Source organism: Magnolia sinica, chromosome 1 (genome assembly GCF_029962835.1).
Source record: "Magnolia sinica isolate HGM2019 chromosome 1, MsV1, whole genome shotgun sequence".
In the NCBI taxonomy this organism is placed as follows: domain Eukaryota; kingdom Viridiplantae; phylum Streptophyta; class Magnoliopsida; order Magnoliales; family Magnoliaceae; genus Magnolia; species Magnolia sinica.
Window position 1 is genome coordinate 99,974,552 of NC_080573.1, and position 22,691 is coordinate 99,997,242.

The window sequence follows — 22,691 nt, forward strand, 5'->3', positions numbered from 1 at the left end:
GCTTAGTAATGAATATGCTAAAAACAAACCATACTTCTTCTCATTTATGTAAATTAAGCTTGATATCCAAGCAACCATTCACCATCAATTAACTTTTGTGGAGAAGCAATTAAGAGACCAACTATTTCAACTCTCTACTGGAGCATTGGTGGTGTGAATCAATTGTTCTTTGTTTCTTTTTTATAATTTCAAAAAAATTAAAAAGTTCTTTGTTTCATATGGAGCTTAAACTTGACAAAGTTACCATCACAGTTCTCAATATGGTCTAATTGATGCATGGTCAAACAGGAGTAAAGTGTTGTTGCTACAAAGAAATGATTGCTTCAATACTAGCTGCCACCATGAGGTAGTTAGTGCCTTAGTAGATCTTTCGGCAATGGCCAGTGCCACCAAACTCATTACATCAAAACAGGGAGTGGGTTGAAAGGCAGGAGGAGGAAAGTACAGTGTAAGGCGGTAAACCAGATGAGAAACCCAATTGCCTCAAGACTGGTAGGAACTGCATTGAAGAGGGCATGTTTGGACGTGCATCAAATTCATGAATTTGGCAAATTTTTAATTGCCAAATTCAAGAGTTATGTGATTAATGTGTCTGGGTTTGCATATATGATAAATTCACTAATTGCCCAATTAACAAAAGGGGCATAAATCATGTACTTGGCAATTAAAAAGAAGAAGAAGAAGAAGTTAATCAAGGGCTTCCAAAGGTAAAGCTTGAGAATGGTTTCCCACCCTCCACAAGTCCACTTTGTAATCATTGGTCTGATGGCTGTGATCATTCGATCAAAGTACTGTTTGGAAGGGTAAGCAATCGAAGAGGGACCCTAAATGATCCAATCAATGACCCTTTTCTGGTATAATCAATATGGATCATTCTAGTATAATCAATATGGACCATCAAGTTTCCAAGCCATTGTTTAGATGGTCAGAATTGTCGTATAAAAGTATTTTAAGAATGATGGGCAATCAAAGGTGGGCCCATATGCATATAATAATTAAAGCTTTGTTTGGTATAATAATACAAACCATCCATTTCCTAGCCATTGATTAGTGGTTAGGATCATCCAATCAAAGGGATTTTTGGGGAGGTATCAGCAATGAAAGGTGGGGCTACACATGAAGGAGGATCTAGTTCACGGATAAGACATTTCCTAGTATAATAAATATGACGGTTAGAATCATCATATGAAAGTGAATTTTCAATGGAATGGGAATCAATGCGGGCCCCATGTCATGGATGGTGTGGATCAACAATTGGACCTCCTATACTATAATCAATATGGATCATCCATCTTCCTAGCCATTGATTAGATGGTTAGGATCACCCGATCAGAGCGACTTTAGCATGTGAAACTAGTGAGTTCTCTAAGCATCCATCATTTTTCCCCTCCATATCTATATCAAAACCTTTAGCACGTGAAACTTGTGAGTTCTCTAAGCATCCATCATTTTTCCCCTCCATATATGCATCAAAACCTTTAGCATGTGAAACTTGTGAGTTCTCTAAGCATCACCGAGTTGTGTTTCCTCCTAGCGTATCTGAGAGGAAACCCATCCCCTTCGAGTTGGTTCACTCTGATGTTTGGGGACCTACTCCTGTCACCTCTCTTTTTGGATATCGATACTTTGTTACGTTTATTGATGATTGCACTAGGATAACTTGGGTTTATCTTCTAAAATCCAAGAATGAAGTTTTTGATATGTTCAAACTTGTCTACAATGAAGTGACTAACCAATTTCAATACCCCATCAAAGTTTGGCATTTTAATAATGGGGGGTGAATATATGTCGAATGCCCATCTGTCCTTCTTGCAAGAGCATGGTATCTTATCCCGTACATCATGTCCTCTCAGTCCTCAACAAAATGGGCTAGCTAAGCGCAATGTTTTAAATATCGACGATATCGGCCGATATTTCCCAGGGTATATCTTGTATCCCACCTGTACGATATGAAATGCACAGATAGTGCCGATATATCCCACATGTTCGATCCAGTGAGTATTTTCAATTTTTGATCCCTTTTTTTGTTGAAATTATGTTAAATCAATGTCAAATGGTTATAAATCCATTAGTTCTTCATGTTTTGCATGAAAATTTATGGAGTTAGAGCTTTGATTTCGATATCCATTGATTCTTCATGTTGTCCATGTTTTTTTTCAAAATTTTCCTTCAACTAGCTGTCAATTAAGACTATTTTCTAAGTATTTAAGAATATTTGATGAAACGTCATCACATACACTCTAATTTCAAATTTTGAGTATAGGTGGTCCTTAGGAGAAAATTTGAAAATTTCCCCATTTCTCCCAAATTGCTTACAATGTTACACTCCAAACATGAAATCAAGCATGTATGAGGGCTGATCTACTGATTTGTTAAGTCCTTGTCAATTTTTGGAAAATAAAAATCATTTTAAAATTAAAATTTATTAAAATATTATTTATTTTTTTTCAAAATTTCTCTTCAACCAGTTGTCAATTGAGACTAATTTTGAATTATTTAGGAGTGTTTGATGAAATGATCATCACATACATTCTAAATGTTATGCATTCGATTTGAATATAGTTACATTAGTTTAGTTAGACGATGCATAGCTTAGGACCCTATACAAAGGAAACCTATTATGTGCACTTCTTTTTTGAGATGTTTTGATTTAAAGGTGTGTATTAGGGTCTTTTTTAACAATCTTTGGAGTTTCATTGAAAAATTCAACAATTTTCCCAATGTTTCCCATGTTTTCCAAAAAGTGCGATAAATTACCCGATACAAACGATACATCCCATGTGATAACCGATATGTATCTGTATCCCAAGGATGCGATACGTAACGTGAAACCGATATTTCGAACAGTGGCTAAGCGAAAGAATCGTATTCTCCTTGAAGTCACTCAGGCTCTCTTTCTTGGTATGAATCTTCCAAAACGGTTCGGGGGTGATGCCTTACTGACTTACTATTGTCTTCTTGAATAATCGTATTTCATCTCGAGTACTATCCCACAAGTCTTCATTTGAACTTATGTATCCACGGGACAAACCTTTTTCCTTACCCCCTAAAGTATTTGGGTGCGCATGTTTTGTTCGGCTCCTAGATGGGAGTAATGACAATCGAGTTAGTGGGCCATAAAGTGTGATTTCTTAGGCTATTCCAAGTCTTAGAAAGGGTCTAAGTGTCATGATCCTTTAACTTGTAAGAGGTTTATGTTCGCAAATGTCATATTTTTTGAAGAAATTTTATACTTTTTTGCTGAAGGGAGATCTATGCATCATCCGCCTCCTAGTCAGGGGGAGCTTTTACACTCTAATTCAAACTCCACTCCTCTCCCAGCTGTATGTCTCAATGATGATGCAATTCTTCCCTCGCCTGCTCCAAAGCCTGTACTTGTGTATCATCGGCGAGCTAAACCTTCTACGGATCATCAACCTACCACTTTGTCTGCTCCTCCCGGTGGTTTGGGTATAATCCCTACATCTCAACTTGACTACAACCTTCCAATTGCATTGTGAAACTTTGCCACTCATGCACAGAGCATCCCATTAGTAATTTTGTTTCCTACCATCATCTATCACCTCCCTCCAGTCTATTGCAACTTCCATATCTTCGTCTAGCATCCCGCGTAATCTCACGGATGCCTTGTGTAACCCTGACTGGACTAAGGTTATGATGGAAGAGATGCAAGCACTTGAAAAGAACCAAACTTGGGAGTTGGTTCCCTTACCTGAGGGCAAAAGAATTGTTGGATGCTGATGTCCGCCTTGATGGTTCTGTTGAACGATATAAGGCACATCTTGTTGCAAAGGGCTTTACTCAGACATATGGTGTAGACTACTTTGAGACGTTTTGTCCAGAGCCAAGCTTAACTCCATTCGTGTACTTATCTCTATAGCAACGAATCTGTCATGGCCCTTATTCCAACTAGATGTGAAGAATGCCTTCTTATATGGTGATCTTAATGAGGAGATCTATATGGACCAACCTCCCGATTTTTTCATGCCTCATGGTCCTCATGATTCTCCCCTTGTTTGTCGACTACAAAAGTCTATTTATGGTCTCAAATAATCTCCTCATGCATGGTTTGATAAGTTCAATCGTGCTCTTCTAGACTTTGGATTTATCCGCAGCCAGGCCAATCGCTCCCTTTTTATTTCTCGTTGACCCACAAGAGTTATGGTCCTAATTGTCTACATGGATGATATTGTACTATCTAGAGATGACACTAAAGGAATGGTGGTTGTTAAATCTTTCTCAAAACCCTCTTCAAGATCAAGGACCCAGGGACCCTTCGTTACTTCTTAGGGATTGAAGTTGCTTTATCGAAATCGGAGTGGTGCTCTCTTAAAGAAAATATGCTCTTTGATTTGCTCTCAGAGACTGGGATGCTAGGCTAAAAACCTGCCGCAACACCTATGGATGCTACTATGAAACTTGTCCCTGACGATGGTGCTCCTCTCTCTGATCCTGAGACGTATCGTCGGTTGGTTGGTCGGCATATTTTACTATTACCCTATCGGATTTAGCTTATGTTGTGGGGGTTGTTAGTCAATTCATGCATACCCCTTGTATAATGCATCTGATGGTCGTATATTGGATTCTTCGGTATCTCAAGTCTGCTCGCTTTTCAGAGCATGGTCATCTTCATCTTTCGGTATACTCCGATGCTGATTGTGCTGACAATTTACATGATCGGCGGTCCACTTCTGGGTATTGTACGTTTGTAAGTGGCAATCTTGTCACCTTGAAGAGCAAGAAGCAATTAGCAGTTGCTCGATTGTCTACCGAAGCTGAGTACAAGGCGATGGCTCATGACACATGAGCTTATTTGGCTTCGCACCCTCTTGCAGGAACTTGGCTATGGTCCTTCCTGTCCCATTCCTTTGCATTGTGATAATCAAGCCGCCATCCACATTGCCAGCAACCTTGTATTTCATGAGCGCACGAAACACATTGAAATTGATTGTCACTTTATTCGGGAGAAGGTAACTAACAAGGAGATTGCTACTCCCTTCGTTCACTCTCGAGAACAACTAGATGATGTCCTCACCAAGTCTCTTACTCGCGATGCTCTTATTCGTCTGACTAGCAAGTTGGGCATGATCAACATATATGCTCCAACTTGAGGGGGAGTATAGGGAGTGTAATGTATTTTATTAGTGTAAGTGTGCACTTTTCCTTGTGCTCCTCATGAGTATGTAGTAGAACTCTTTTCTAATATTATAAAAGGGTGTGTTGGGGCTTTATACCCAACACACGATCGTCCCTCTTTCCTAACTCTTCTCTCTTCTTTCTTTCTTCTTTGTTTCTTCTTTCCTTCTCATTTCTTCTTCCTTCCTTCCAAACTACACCAACCTACCGTTAGACCGTTGGAAAAAAAATAAATAAATAAATAATCTCATCTAATTTAATAGAGGTTTCTAAACCCCTAAAAAATTAGATGCATTTATAAATCCAATTCTCAAATCACTGCTCTCTTCCATCCGAGACCAGGAACTAGAATATATACCACAAGCTTATACGAACATAGGCTAACTTTTTGCGACCAACGAACACGTGTACACTTCACATAGTATGCACACCACACTAGAAGAAAATAACCAGCCCACTCGTCCACATGTTCCAACCAATCATGAGGGTTGATACTTGATATGACAAACGAGGCTAATAAAGGAAATCAACCCACATGTTAACCCATCCCATGAGAGGCGATGATTTCAAACACTTCATCCCCTTCTTATGCACGAGCCATTATAAAGACCCGACACAACAAAAAGAAGAGAGACCCTAGGTTTCTTGAAAGAATTTCAGCATAAAAGGGATGGGAGAGACCAAAAATAAAAGAAGGAAACAAAGATAAGGTATGCGGGAGAAGGATGGATTAGATTTAAAAAACAAGATCGCTCTAATACCATGTAGAACAATCTACCTAACACTATAGCACGGTATTGTAGTAGGTCACTGTAGCACAGTACTATGGAAGGCACAGTAGCATGTGAAAGAAGAGAAGAAAAGGAGAAGGGGAGAAAAGAATAGGAAAGCCTAATTGAGTTGGACCTCCCCCTTTCTCTTCCATTTTATAACTATAAAAATCTAATATGACAATTATATCCTTTAGGTAACAAAAGCGAAAATACCCAACATATCCCAATTAACATAAACAAAAGATACTATATCTACGTTCTGATGTAGGACGCATGCATGTGGATAAATGGTGAAGTGAGATCAATCCGCAAATTAAATTAAATAATCAAAATCACAAATCACGCCAAAATCATCAAATATCTAAAGAATCCAACATGAAATTATGAATAATCTAGACCACAATTAAGAAACTACGCCATGCATGATCATTGAATACTAGAAATTAGGATCCAATGGATGTAAGAACACCCAAATGGCATAGGAATAAGACTATTTCAAAAGGGAAGGACTATTACTACCTAGGGTTTGCTCAATGAGAATGTAGGTTAACCTAGGGTTTGAGGAATTTGGGGGGAAAAGTAAAATTAGGGTTTAGACAATTTAATTGGCTAAGGGATTTTGGGGCATGGGTATTACTTGAGGGGAATTAGGAATTTAAGTGGTTGAAGGTTTGGGGTTTTAGGTTAATTAGGGAAATTGGAATACTAGGGTTTAGGAATTTTGGAATTAGGATTTTTAGAAATTGGAAAAAATAGGAAATTGGGGAATTAGGGTTTAGCGTAGGGTTAGTGATGCAGGACAATTAATTACTAGCTCTAAAAGCTCAAACTAATAGAGCATGGCGAATTAATCCCTTTATCTCATAGCCCAAGCCCCAAATCCATGGGTTAGGTCCTCGGCCGAACCCTCCTCGTGGGCTCCAAATCCATGGGTTCCACGGGCCGCTCACCTCGAGTATGCCCCTGCATCCGACAGGTCACCCCACTCGAGCACGGTATGAAAATGCCCCAACATTTATCACCCTCGATGAGGAGTCTCAAACACGAGACCTCCTACTCTAATACTAATTTGATGCAGGACAATTAACCACTTGCTCTAAAAGTTCAAACCGATAGAGCATGGTGAATTAATCCCTTTATCTCATAGCCCAGGCCCCAATTCCATGGGTTAGGTTCTCAACTGAACCCTCCTCGTGGGCCCCAAATCCATGGGTCGTTCCACAGGTCACCCACCCCGAGTGTGTCCCTGCATCCCACAGGAGCCCGGTGTGAAAATGCCCTTGCATTAGTTAGGGATGTGGAATCAAGGGATTGAGGGGTTGTTTATACAGTTAGCCTAGGGGCTCACACGTGTGGGTTGTTGGCTAAGGTTTTGGGGTCCTTATTGGTTGGGTTCGGTTAGGGGTTGAAATTAGATGATGAAAAGTTAAAGAAAAATATGATTGGGATGGTTTTGGATGGGAAAGGAAGAAGAAATATGAAGCTTTTGATAAAATACCTCTTTGTGGATGGAAAGGAAGATGATAGATAGGAAGCCTCGCACCTCCATTGAATGGGGAATGGAATTACACAACACCCAAGCTCCAAATCACATGGAGTATTCTCTAACTCACATGAAGAAGAGAAAACACAAAGTTCTTACAAATAGGCTTTTACCAAAAAAAAAACTCTCAGAAAAGAATTCTCATTAAAACAAAAAAACCATATCTTAAGTAAAACATAAAATAGTCCAAAAATAATAAAATAAATAACAAAAACTACTCAAAATAAATAAATTTAAACTATCCTAAACTATTCGATGATAGACTGAAACGAATGGGGATACATGGCAAATTCATCCAATGTGCAATCGAGTAGAAGATACATATCTGTATAGATTCTTTGAATGCCCAACTACACAATGGATATGGAATTTTGCAACCTTCCCGGTAATAGTGGCCAATGGGGTGGTCCACGATCAAGAGTGATCCAAAAGAGGGTCGTGCGTGAGCCAATGGCCCGATTGAAGCGGGCACTCACTCCAACAATCCAGACTCCTCAAGAATGCAACCCACATGCATCTTCCTAGTGTAGGGCCTTCGAAGATGCATCAAATGCATGTGGGGTCTTCAAAATAGGCCAGTTGGCCCACTCAGGCCCACGTGGTGGTCATCCATCCAAAGGGAAACTGGTGATGATCTCCTCCTTTGCTAGACCCTGAATGGTGCTCTGATGTCTTCATCACTTTGCTCAAAATCAATCCAATGACCATTTTGTAACACTGGAGAGTTTTGTGGCCAAGTGATGACTTTTAGACCAACAGAGCAAAATGGATGTTATTCGCCTCATACACATGTGAGCTTAGTAAACAGCTTCTTTTAACTCTTCTTTACTTTTTAATTATTATTATTATTATTGACTTTTTGACAAAACAGGAAAAAAAAAAATTTATATTAGGAGATAGCCTAGCAAGGAAAGAATCTAAACTTGCAACTAATTTCACAAAAGAATTTGCCACCTCATTAGCTTCACTGATGTATCTCTTTTGCTAGCCTAAGATATAGCGTTCACCAAATCGTCCTCCACTATTATTTACTTGTTGTGGCTGTTTGCTCTTTATCTTGAAGTATTGTCTATTTTTTCACAGCCTTTTCATAATATTAACATATTTATTCTTAAATTTAAATTGACTCAAACTCTTGAGCTGTGCATCATCACCTGAAGGGTCTGTTTGGTAGTAGGATACAAAAGACATTATGGTAGGAACATCTATTACAAAGATACATGCATTGCACTTTTCTCTTCCTTTGTTGTCTTCAAGCAAGCAAACCTTAATGTCAAAAACATCTAAAATTTGTGGAATTCTTTTCATTGGTAATTTTATACTTTTTAACACTAAAAGGAAAAAACCAAAACAAAAGGAAGAAGTGAAATGCACTTTTTGCACCCTACTACCAAATAGACACTAAGGAATGCCTCAAGGCAAGGAACCCAAAGAATGTCATTTGCCCAAAGCTAGGAAGTTTTGCATTTCACCAAGAACTCTAGTTTAGGATGTCATGGATTGCCAAGCTGGCCAAGGGAGTAGTTAAAAATATAGGCATCCAGCCACACAATTGACACTAAGCAATTCACCTGTAAATATAAGGAACCCACAAAAGCTAAACAACATATATCTCATCATCTATAGAAGACAACAAAGGGACACAATGTTAGGGTGCATACATGCAGCCTAAAAACAGCTTCAACAACAAACGAGTAACTGTATCAGTAAGATTCTTAGTTACCTCTTGAACCTTCACAAGAAGACAAATAGTATCTCTGTTTAGTTTTCCGCTGACGGTTCTGATAACAAGAAGAGAATATTGGCAATGTTCAGATAAGCTTGCTTCTAGTTTGATAAACAAATATAAGAAATTCAAAAATGAGTAACCAGCCAGCTCCAAAAATAAGGCCCATTCTTGAGCTAAATGTATTGAAACCCAATTTGGTTTAAGAAAGATCACAGCAAATAAATGGAAGAGGACAATAGCATCACAACCTTAAAAATGATACATAATAAAGAGCCAGATCTCCCCCATCAAATTCATATTTGTGCAGTATGATCTTGTTAATATACTCGTTGCTAAAGCAAAAGTCTGCAACATATACAAATATTAGCATGTGCAAGCAAATTTTATCCTGGTAACCGTGGTCTTGACTTTCATCTGATACCGAGGTATCGGTGGAGAGGAAATGAGATTTCCCCTGTGAATGTGCACTGATTCTGACCAAGTCAGTAAGAGTAATGCCAGTTTTGGTCCCCAAACGAGTTGAGGTCTGAAACCATTTTGTTAATTCCATGCTGTTAGATGAAGAAAGAAGCCATAAGGTTCATGGAGCATCTTACAGATTGATTGTTCACCATCCAAGTTCTGGATCATTATACTCAGATAGTGAAGTAATTGTGCCTTGATGCCTGAGTTTCTACTGATGTTTAGCAAGCGAAGAAACTCTGCTAAAATTTGATGTTCCATAAAACATCTGCCAGGAAACAAAGGAAGTCAAACAAAATCACTGTCACACCAAGAGGTCCAGAATTCTATCGCAAGGAATTGTATTGCAAGAAAATCTTACTCAAAAATGGATGGGTCACGTCGTTCTCCATAAGTGACTATTTCTACTATTGATCTCAATATATCCATTACAAGCTCCTGAAAAAAAAAAAAAAGGAAAAGGAAAAGAAAAGAAAAGAAAAAGGAAAAAGAAAAAAGTGTTACCAACAAATCAAGAACAGGATGAATATTGCAATATTAGGAATACAATGAGTGAGATGTACCTTGTTCAACGTGTCCACAACTTTAATCTCTTGCAGCTTAATGATTTGGTATCTACATCCATATAAAAAGCTAGTAAACATTTTAACATTAAACTGTAAGATCATAAATAATATTATTAAAATAATTAGATGAGCAAATGTGCTTCAGTAACTACAACTCAAACTGGAGTCAGTAAATATAAACTTCTACATCATCTTCAAACTAATGGTGTTGTGTAATATAAACCAAGATTTTGAACAACAGTATCGGCGGACATATCGGCCAGCCCAAAAAGATAGGATATGGAGGTGTATCAGACCTGTATCAGATGGTACAAGCCTGTATCAGTTGAAAAGTTTTTTTTTTGGGGGGGCACAAAATCTTGAAGAAGTATTGGGAAAATGGGAAAAATGAAAAACATCAGATTCTATCATTATTTTGTGTTTTTAACATGTATTCAATGGTGTATCAAACCGTTCTTTGATGAGAATGTTATTTATTGGCTTCACCTGCTCAAATAGGTCTTAATCGAACAAAAAACAAGACTGATTTGGTGTATTAGGGCCCATTACATATGTGGAAGTGCAGGACATGGCTAGGGAGGGTCTTGATTTTTTCACCTCCCTTGGTCGTAATCAATGTTCATAGTATCGGTATTGCGTTACATATCGCACCCTTGGGATACAAATACGTATCAATTATCGCACGGGATATATTGTTTGCATTGAGTAATTTATCGCACTTTTTGGGAAACATGGGGAAACATTGGGAAATTGGTTGAATTTTTCGACAAAACTTCAGGGATTGTTAAAAAAAGACCTTAATACACTTTTAAATCATAACATCTCAAAAAAAAAAAAAGTGCACATAATAGGTTTCCTTTGTATAGGGTCCTAAGTTATTCGTTGTCTGACTTAACTAATGCAACTACACTCAAATTAAATTCATAACATTTATAAATAAAAGAAGACATGAATGAAAATACAACAAATTCATTCAAAAGCAAAATAAGGAAATTTCAAAGAACAAATATTTTAATAATATTTTATTATTTTTTAATTAAAAATTAATTTTTATATTCCGAAATTTGACAAGGACTTAACAAATCAGTAGATCGGGCCTCATACATGCCTGATTTCATGTTTGGAGTGCAACATTGCAAGCAATTTGGGAGAAATTGGGGAAATTTCGAATTTTCCCAAAATCAGGCGACCTACACTCAAATTTGGAAATTATAGTGTACGTGATGGTCATTTCATCAAACACTCCTAAATAGTTTCAAATTGCACTCAATTGGTTGCTGGTTGAAGGGAAATCTCGAGAAAATTTAATATTTTAATACCTGTTTATTATTTTTAATTAAAAATAATTTTTATTTTTTGAAATTTGAAAAAAAGTTAACAAATTAGTAGATCAGGCCACATACATACTTGATTTCATGTTTGGAGTGCAACATTGCAAGCAATTTGGGAGAAATTGAGGAAATTTTGAATTTTCACCAACTTTCCCCAAATCAGGTCACTTACACTCAAATCTCGAAATCGAATGTTGAAATCCTTGATTTTCCATGCGAAATATGAAGAATCAAGGGTTTCTTTTGATTTCACACTCATTTATATGATTTACATACACAAAAATGATCAAGATGGAAAATTACCCACCGAATGAGAAACGGCCCCAAATGCAGGAAAATCTTGATTCTAATTTCGAATGTCGGTTTTTCTCCCAAATCCAAGTGAAGGATGGACCGAAATCCACCAACTAACAGGTTAGAAGAGAGAAATTTGAAGAAAAATGGGAAAAATCAGATTTTGGGAAGGGCAACATGTGTTTCCTGTTAAGTATCGACGATATGCATTGTAAAAACCTTTACAAAAAAACATCAATATCGCGCGATATCACCGATACATAACGATATTTTGCAAAATCTTGAGATATTATCACTGATATTCAAGAATCTGGGCCTTTTTGGTTACTACCCATCAATTTCGTATCACTGAAATGCGGCCGACATTATCGATATTGCAAACACTGGTCGTAATGAGGCGGAAGGTGGGTGTTCACAAGGCAATGATCGGCCATTCTTTAGAGACGGGGATGAAGGAAGATGGTCTGCCACTAGACGCCATTAACTCCGGTGACTTCCTTTGATGGTGAGAGGACAGTTCGAAGTGCTGGTGTTGAGTTGTATGGGGAGAGAGCTTAATAAGCTCTACTGCAATCGTAAGTAAAGAGATGTTCTGCCGGACCACAAATATTTTCAACGGTCATATCAGCCTGCCATATCTCAGCCGAATCAGGTGAGATTTTCACTGCTGACAACTTTTCAGACAAATTCGGCAGTCAAAACCGTCATAATTATGCATCTCTCCAAATGGTAGTGGAGAGCAACAATTGCTAATTTTCTTTACATTGCAGTCATAAATGAGGAAACAAACAGGCTCTGGGGACATTTTTTTAGTTGAATGTGGACCCAGCTTCTCTTTTTAACAGCTTACATGGGGGCCATAAGGAAATGATAAGGCTGTCCTATCAACGAGATATTCAGGGCATGTTCCCATGTTCCATTGAGGTGAGGCCCAACAGGCCAACAATCTGAATTGCTCAGACATGGGCCCCACTTTGTACAAATTGAAAACCCCAATATATTAATGCATATCATCTGTTTAAGGATCATATAATGCCCCGATGAGATATTTGAAGTGAGTGAATGTTTCTTTTATTCTCTTCTCAATCATGGTAACATGTGTGATGTCCAAGCCGTTCATCAGGTGGTACACTAGGTCGATGCCCTTGTGTAAAAAATCAAGCTGGTTCTTACATCTGTGGGCCACATATGAATGTTAAATGTGGACCAATGATCAATTTCTGTCTGCAAAATTCTGAGATTCGTATATTAAGGCTCTGATAAAGCTTCTACAAGATTCCAGCATATGAAGAGAGCCCATTCCTTTGATCGGGTTCTCTCCATGGCTAGATGATAGCAGTTTTTCCAGTAAGCAAATAACCCTATAGATGACATAAAAATAAGCTGGCATACAATAGCCCCTTGTAGACATAGACAAATATTAATACATATTGTAGATGAGTTCCCTGTAGTGAAGTGTCATCATCAAGGGTCAATATCAAACTCGTACCTTTATACATTGATAAATCAACCACCAGCATTTAGGAAGAGGTTCCTTGGCATGTTTTGTTTGCAGATCACATGGTGTTGATCGACAAAACTAGAGAGAGGGTGAGTGCTAAATTAGAGGCTTGGAGGAAGGCTCTAGAGATTTAACTTTTAAGAATTACAAAAAATAATTCGAAGCATTTGGGATGCAACTTTGAAGGAATGGTTATTGTAAAATAGTAGAAAGAGATGGAATAGACAAGGAGAAAGAGAGAGAAGACAATGGGATGAAGTTAGGGTTTAATTCCCCCCCCCCCCCCATGAGGACATCACGTCACATACACCCTTACGTACGTATCAGAGGAGGAGGGCGGGCCGCGCCGATTGGACGCATGTAATCGAACTACCCCCTCAAAGAAATTCTTGGCTATGTTGGACGCATCTGAGGTTTTAGAACAAGGGAGAAAGTGGGTCATTCTTGAGAAATGGTCCACGACCACAAAAATGGAATTGTGCTTTTTAATTGTCTTAGGAAGTCCAAGCACGAAATCGATACTAATTTCTTGCCACGGTGCACGTGGCACTGGCAATGGCATGTATAATCCAGTATTCTGCTTCTTCTGTTTTGCCAGTTGACATGTTTGACATTGCCCTAAAATTTTGTCTACGTCTCGCTTGAGACTTGGCTAATAAAATCGATCCTCCACTAGGGCAATGGTCTTATCTCGACCAAAATGACCAGTAATACCTCCAGCATGAAGCTCCCAAACAAGGAAATCCCGGAGGGAAGTGCAGGGAATACAAAGTCGGTCTCCTTTGAAAAGGAAACCATCTTTCAGCACGAACTCACCCGAACTATGCTGGGCACCTAAGAGTGACACGAATGTTCCCCTAAAATCTGGACACATGGGATACTCGTCTTTCAATTGCTCAAACCCGACAACTTCTACACTCAAGGAGTTGAGCAATGTCACTCTCCTACTAAGGGCATTGGCTGGTTTGTTCTCAATCCCGACTTTATATTTCAGGACAAATGAATATTCCTAAAGAAACGCTGCCACTTGGCATGCCTTGGGTTAAGCTTCTTTTGGGAATTTAAATACCTCAAAGCCTCGTGATCAGAAAACAAGACAAATTCTTGCGGTAGAAGATAATGACGTCAATGACGTAGCGACTGCACTACCGCATAAAATTCTGTTATAGGTGGAATACTTTTGTTTTGCCTCATTCAGTTTCTCATTGAAATAGGCAACTGGATGACCCTCTTGGCTTAGTACTCCTCCTATACCTACACCTAAAGCATCACACGCTACTTCAAAGACTTTAGAAAAATCTAGAAGATGCATGACAGGAGCCTTTATCATCTTGCCCTTAATATCTTTGAATGCCTTAGCTGCGGCCATAGACCATATGAACTCTCCCTTTTTAATGCAATCAGTAATGGGAGCCATAATAGTGCTAAATCCTTGAATGAACCGACGATGAAATGTAGCTAAGCCATGAAAGCTTCTCACATTATGTATGTTCGGCGGTTCAGGCCAGCTAACTATGGCCTTGACTTTTTTTAAATCTGCTTGTATCCCTACAGACGATACCATGAACCCTAATAAGACAACCCTATCAGAGAAGAACGAATATTGCTTAAGGTTCGCACGTAACCTCTCCGCCCTCAAGACACTACAGACTTGCCTCAAGTGGTCGAGATGCAGCTCTTTACTGGTACTATATATGAGTATGTCATCAAAATAAACCACTAAGAACTTCCCCATAAAGGGTCTCAAAACCTGGGTCATCACACGCATAAAAGTACTAGGTGCATTAGTCAAGCCAAAGGGCATGACCAACCACTCGTACAACCCATCCTTCGTCTTGAAGGTTGTCTTCCACTCATCTCCTGGGCGTATGCGTATCATTAGTCAAGCCAAAGGGCATGACCAACCACTCGTACAACCCATCCTTCGTCTTGAAAGCTGTTTTCCACTCATTTCCTGGGCGTATGCGTATCTAGTGAAACTCGCTCTTAAGGTCTATTTTGGAAAAAATGGTGGATTTGGCCATCATGTCTAACATATCATCAAGCCTCGGTATCAAAAATCGACACTTGATTGTGATCTTATTAATGGCCCTACTATCCACATACATCCGCCACGTACCATCTTTCTTAGGCGTTAATAGTGCTGGTACGGCACATGGACTCATGCTCTCACGGATAAAACCCTTTCGCAAGAGCTCATTTACCCGTCTATGCAACTCTGCATACTCTACAGGGTTCATCCTGTAATGAGGAAGGTTCGGTAAAGTAGACCACGGGACGAGATCAATGGCATGCTGGATGTCTCGCATAGGTGGAAGCTCATCCAATAAATCCTCAAGAAATACATCACTGTACTCCTCAAGAACTGAAGTCACCTCAGGGGGTAACTTTACGTGAACCTCGGGTGTAACTTCCCTAGCCATTAGAGTGTACACCATCAAATCATCATTTGTCTCTTTCTCAAACTCTTTTGCATTTATGATATGTAGAGACTTCGAAATAGATTTCCTCACATCCTTCCTTGACTCACTCATTTTCACATCCCTAGCCTTGTCTGTGTGGCTCTTGGTTGGCAACAGATTAATCTTGATTTTCTTGCCCTCATGTGTGAATGTACGCACATTCGAGCGACCAAAAATCGTGACATCTCTATCGTATAACCACTGCCTCCCTAGAATGATGTGACCTACATCCATAGGTAAAACATCACACCACAACATGTCTGTATATGAACCGATTTGGATGGGGACTAAACACTGCTGGGACACAAGCATAGAAGACGTGTCAACCCAAGAAACCTTGTAAGGTTGAGGGTGAGGGATGGGCTTCAAACCCAAACGAGTGACTGTGCTAGCTGAGACCACGTTGGTGCAACTACCACTATCCACGATGACTTTGCAATTTTTGTCACCGCTCTTGATAAACGTGTAGAAAATTGTGCTTTTGCGCCAATCATCACTCTCTTTGGCCTGCGCCAAGGCACATCTAACTACAGCTAGTGGTGCCATCTCTGGTTCTTGTTCTTCATAATCACTAGCACCTACCTCTGGGTGATATTCCTCAACTTCATAATCACTCATGTCATCCACATTTTCATTTGACTCGTCTATGACTAAGGCTTTCCTGCAAGTCTTTGCCGTGCACTGGTATGTGAAATGACATGTACCTCCGCACTCATAACATCTCAAGTGACTACCACTGCCAGGATTGGCACCAAGGACACCTTTGCCCTTATCATCCTTAGGCTTAGGCGGTGCACTAGCCTGCGCCCTAGGCTGACTTCCAATGTTAGGTTTGGTTCCCTGAAAACTAGATCTAACAGTAGAGTCTCAGGACTCAAAGCACCTCGTGACAGTAGACTTTAAGTAAAGCTTTAACTCTTGTATAGCTTGGTAAGCTTGATCCAAGTCACCCAATGCATGGGTCATAAGCTCATGTTGCAGATCCATGCGAAGACCCACCTTGAAACGCGCTAACGTCACTAAGGGATCCTCCTGAATATCACACTGCATCATACACTCTTCAAATTTTGCGATGTAATCTGTAACCGACATAGATCCTTAGCGTAATGCTTGCCATTGATCTAGGAGCTTTTGACGGTAAGAGAAAGGAAGATATTTTTCCTTTAATAACTCCATCTCTACCCAATGTTAAACTAGGACACCTCCTAATCTCTCGATCCTACGCTCTGTATTTGTCCAAAATAATTTAGCTTGACCCACAAGTTTCATCTTTGCAAACTGCACTTGTCAGTTCTCAGACATCTCATACCATTCGAAATAATAGTCCATGTTTACTAACCAATCAAGGAATACTTTTGGGTCAAGATGCCTATCAAAACTAGGAGCATCTACTTTAACACTCTTTAAGACCCTCTCATCAACATCATAACGATGTTGATACTCGACAGCGAGCTGCGGATATCGCGCCCCTCCACGTCCGACCCCTCGGCCACGTGCTCCACAACCTCTACCACGATTTCTTACCCGTTCCTCAACTACTCCCCCTACATGAGACTGTTCATCCCCTCCAATGTCGGAGATTTCTCTTAGAGATGCTTCTATCTAATCCATACGGGTATTCGTGCTCCTAGATTGCGCCTCAATGGCGGCTAAACGTTGGTTGATCATGTTCATCATCTCAGTCAACTATTCCATATTAAAAATCGGGTGTAGACCAAATCCTCTACCAATCCGAGTGGGCATACACAATAAGACTCAACTTAGGATTCCTAAAACATGACTCTAAGATGATCCTAACCTTTAAAATGAGGCAAATGTGGAAATTTTCAGATCGAGACTTTTTTAAAAATTTTATTTTAATGATGCAAATCTGAAAATTTCAGGTCTAGACTCTATATGCTATGCATGAAACCCTAGAAAAAAATTAATAATAAAATATAAAAATAAAAATCTAGACTCTTGATAACTCAATCTAAGACGACCCAATGCAAGAACCTAAGCTTTGATACCAATAATTGATATAGGACGGCCTAATCCAACCTTAAATGAACATGGTATTTGAAAGGGGCAGATTTATGCGATCTCAAAAAACAAATAAAATATCAGCCTTATACATCATAAACACAAGAAAGAAATAAGGTTAATATAGCATTGATTATGGCCATCCATCACAAACACGAAGTAATAAATCTTAAAATCTGAATTTGGTTGGATCCGGCAAAAGATAGAACTTTTCGTCTTGCAATAAGCCCGTCTAACGATCCAAGTGGATTTTTTAATCCAGAAAATAGAAATTTTCTGTATTGGGAAATCTGGAAAATTCAGAAAAAAGAATTGGTGGTTCTTCAAATTTAGGTTTTGGGTGATGGGTTTTGAAGAATGTCAAATTAAGTTAATGTGGGGATGAAAATCTTTTAAGATCTAATGACTTAGATAAAATAAATAAATAAATAAAAGAAACAAGATCGGCTTCTAGATCTAAAGATTTTAGGAGAAAGGAAGAGAATGGGGTTAAAGAAAAGAGTACCTTGAGAAAAGAAAGAAGGTGAAAGAAGTAAAGGATGAGAAATCACTTCCCTGGGCCTCATGCCCTCTTCTAATCACTGGAAGTCGAAGACGAAATCGTCAGAAGTAAAAAAGCTCTCTTTTTCATTCATAAACATAACATAACATGCTTTATGTTTAGGGCAACCCTTATAAATTCGTAATTACATGAAATTACCAAAATACCCCTAAAAAAATTTTGAAAAAAAAGAAGAAGAAAAAATTCGCACAAAAATTATGCGCAAACTGTCTCAAAACTTAAATAAATCAAATGTTCATAAACTAAATTCAAATTAAAGATGCCCGATGATGAAGGTGGGCCGTGACGATCCAACAATCCGATCACACCATCCTCGCGATCCAACGGTCTAAATGTCTCATTTAAGGAACTTACACATGTCACGAAAACATGTATAAGGTCTTCAACCTCCAGAGACCCGACCTGTACCCATCATCTAACCACATTGACATGGGTAACGCACGCCTCCTGCGTTGATATACTTTGAATGGCCTGGTGTCCGCATCACTTGGCAATTTCATACTCTTATGCCTGATCGCTATGTCTCTTAAGAATCTCTACACTCTCCATGTAGAAGTGCAGCTCTTGAGAAATCCTATCCCACTCTTATTTACCTGGAATCATTCTCTTCAAAATATAAAGAAATCTGACCATATGCGTCGCCGATGCCATGGACCGATCAGCAAATGCAAAGAATATGGCCGGATTAAGGATGTAGCCAGCCGAATATAATGGGGATGACATTTGGCCACCTCATCTCTTATCTATAATATCTAAAATGGGCCTTTAATCACCCTCTTTATATTTGAAGTGGTCTATGATTTTGTTTATGGCCCTCTCCATCATATGGTAGATATAGCTCATGGGTGGCTTCTCATCACCGTCCACCAATCATAACACAGTAAGGGTTCTGACAATTTTAAAGCCTGTATCACTTGATTCCAAAATGATTGGGAAAGAATGGTTTGTTGGACTAACTTTCCTTTGGCTTACCTTAACCAAGGCCCATTATTCCAATCATCCGACACTACAAAGGTTCTAAACTCAGATTTCTTTGAACTCAATCTTTGTAGTGTTAAAAAGATAGTTTCGAATTGGGTGACGGCTGGATGAAGCAAATTACACCCAATGTGCCTTCTCACGTGATGGAGAAGAAAGGCATGTTTGTATATAAAAACCATGATTCTCCTAGCCCCAGCAATAACCTTAATATACAACTTACCTATATCTTATAACATTAGATTAATACAATGTGCACATGGGGTCTAAAATAAACAGCGTTCATTCCCCATAAGAAGATGAGCGACGGCTATATAAGAGGCTATATTGTCCGTGATAAATTGAACAACATATTCCTCTCCCACCTACCCAACTACTCCATCTAACAATTTGAACAAATAATCAGCTTTGTGGGAATGGGCCAATGCCATCCACGGACTTTAAAAACATGGTCTAAGTTAGACAATTCACAAGAAAGCTTATCAATGCCTAATCAGATCTATCAATCCATCCATCGACCATTATCGTACAACCATAGATTTTTCATGCTTATTTGTATTTAGAGATAAAGTTTTTAGTAGACTCAGCCTCCTTTTTTAGGCAACTCTCCCTCACTTCATGATAGAAATGGGGTTTCAATCTAGGTCCAAATTGACTTATAGCTTCCACTATAACCTTAAAGCTCTTTAACTTTACGGTGTTGAAAGCAATACCAGCTGGGTACAACCACTCAGCGATATACTGAATCATGATTTTCTTATCTTTTTGCTTATGGTAGTTTTTTCAAAGTGGTTTGTGTAAGTCTTTGCCTTATCCCTTTGGTCAACTCTACGCCATCTATAGGCCCATGCCCTCGGGCTCTTTTGGGTGCTGGTCTAGATCACCTCGTGGATGTAAGTGGTGTAGAAGTATCCAAATCAACAACATCAATGTCCCCACATGCTTCTCTTTCCATAAGCTCTTCTTGAATAACCGCGGTGTCATGTCTTTCTCGAGCACGCTTATCTATGTACTCCTTGATTTCCTTTCAAATCTTTGGAATAACATTGGGACATTCTCTTGCATTTTATTGGGGTATGTGTGCAAGGTGTTGCTTGTGTCGACCAATACCACCAGAACTTACAAACTCACATAAATCACATAGTATTAATGACTTTTCGGTAGTACTATGATAGTGCTTGTACTTTCAACCTAGGTCATTTGACTTGGGTTTCAAAGAAGAAGATTGGGAAGAAGACTTGATGAGTTGAGTCAATAAAGTAAAGAACTAAGTACTAAGTAGCGTATGAGTATGAGATATAAGTAGTAACTAGTAATACTAAGTAGTAAATACTACAGTTCTAAATGCAGTGTATGAGTATGAGAAATAAGTAAGTATAACTACAGCTCGTGGTAAAAGTACTAAGTACTAAGGTACTATTACTGTAGAAATAAGAAACTTAAGGAGAGAGAATCTCACTACAGTGGTGTTACAAAAGTAGTAAGAGAGAGAGAGAGAGTACTATAGTCACTTATTACGCTACAATAGAGAGAGAGAGAGAGAGGAATGAGAATTAAGGGACTAAATTATGAGGAAGAAAGAAAAAAAAAATAGAAGTCTTGACTCTTGACTCTTAAGAGTCGAGTGCGAGTCTTGAATCTTGATTAGAGAAGTGTCTTGAACTTGTCTAGAGATTTGAGTCTTCAATTCTTGATTATTGATTCTTGAATCTTGCTCTCTTGAAGACTTGAACTCTTGTGTTGAATCTTGATTATGATTAAACAAACAAATAACAATAGTACAAATGTACAATACACAATACAAATGATACAATAATACACCATAATCAAACTTTAGAAAGATTAGCAAACCAATAGCAATAGCTTGACTCTTGAGGATTGTTATTTGAGAAAGAGAAAGAAAAAGAAGGAGAGAATGATAATGATTAATGAATGAAGAAAAGAAATTAAACGAAGAGAGATAGAGACTGAGAATGAGAGAAAGAAAGTAAAAGAAAACGTATAAAGATTGGAGAATGAGAATGAGAGAAAGAAAGTGAAAGAAAAGATATAGAGAATGAGAATGAGAATGAGAGAAAGAAAGTGAAAGAAAAGAGAGAGAGAGAGAGAGAGAGAGAGAGAGAGAGAGAGAGAGAGAGAGAGAGAGATAAAGTAAAAGGAGAGAGACTGAGAACGAGAATGAGAGAAAGAAAGTAAAAGAAGAAAGATACAGATTAGAGAATGAGAATGAGAGAAAGAAAGTGAAAGAAGAGAGATAGAGAATGAGAATGAGAGAGAGTTAAAGAAGAGAGATTAGAGAATGAAAATGAGAGAATAGAGATTAGAAAGAGAGAATGAGAGCACAAATGCGCAATCCTTGTTCCTTGATCTTGGATTCTTAAGGAATGAGGGCTTGAGTCTTTGATTCTTGACTTGAATTCATTAGGACTACCTTCTTCTTCTTTGAGTAAATCAAGAGATTTAAGTAAGAGAGAGATCATGAGAGAGAGAGAGAGAGAATAGCTTGAAGGGCTTTAGAGTGAAAGAGAGAGTGTTGGAGAGAAATGGCTTAACAACATTGCAAATGAGGGGGGTAGAAGTGCCTTTTTATAAGCAAAACTTGGATTTTTCAAAAGAAAAAAAAGGGTCCATTTCTAACCGTTGGACTCTGTATGCAATCACATACGCATGGCATAATGCCATATGCAATTGCATAGTGGCAAGATGGCATATGCAACCATCGCATATGCCATGTGAGCCATAGTATGTGATTATGCGATCGCATAATCACCTATGCAATCACACATGACAATACTACATACACCTCATTTAAAGATAGCACATCCTTTCTTTTCTTTTCTTTTCTTTTCTTTTCTTTTTTTTCTTTTTTTTTTTTTTGAAGGATAAGATGACACATCTTTGCCACCCAAAATCTATGCACAAACCAATTCATATTCACATTTCAACCCAAATAAGAACTTGGCCACTCAGAACTCTTCACATTGTAGACGTAATTTCTTCAAACCGGTAGTTAGAGGCTAATACTAGTCATCTTCAAAGCCCAACTTTATACATACGTGTCATATCCTAAAAATATGCCATTCTAATCTTTAGTTAGGAAACCATCTATCTTGAATGCTAACCATTGGTTTCATTCCTCTTTTCTTTTCTTTTTTTTTCTTTTCTTTTATGCATGTGCGGCCCACTTGATAAAAGGATAGATTAATAAAAATTCAAGTGAGAAATAAGGATTTTATCAATTTTCAAGTTGGGTCAGATCGAATCAGGTCAAGCCTAATCCCCACTAATTTGTTTCGAGTCAGGCTTGGGGCCTACTTTGCTAGGCCCATGTC

General features: G+C 38.6%; 1 protein-coding gene across 3 annotated transcripts in view; it reads right to left on the reverse strand.

Moving 5' to 3' along the window:
- The window catches only part of LOC131252378 (protein TRANSPARENT TESTA 9-like), a 79,360-nt gene that overhangs the window by 53,199 nt on the left and 3,470 nt on the right, over positions 1-22,691 (reverse strand). For 2 of the 3 annotated variants that reach the window (XM_058253073.1, XM_058253072.1), the window contains exons 2-6: positions 10,207-10,276; positions 10,005-10,081; positions 9,778-9,911; positions 9,430-9,526; positions 9,176-9,233 (exon numbers count right to left, since the gene is read on the reverse strand). In XM_058253073.1, the coding sequence (XP_058109056.1) occupies positions 9,176-9,233; positions 9,430-9,526; positions 9,778-9,911; positions 10,005-10,081; positions 10,207-10,276 (436 nt within the window). The remainder of the gene's footprint in view (positions 1-9,175; positions 9,234-9,429; positions 9,527-9,777; positions 9,912-10,004; positions 10,082-10,206; positions 10,277-22,691) is intronic. The other variant, XM_058253071.1, reaches the window with a different exon arrangement.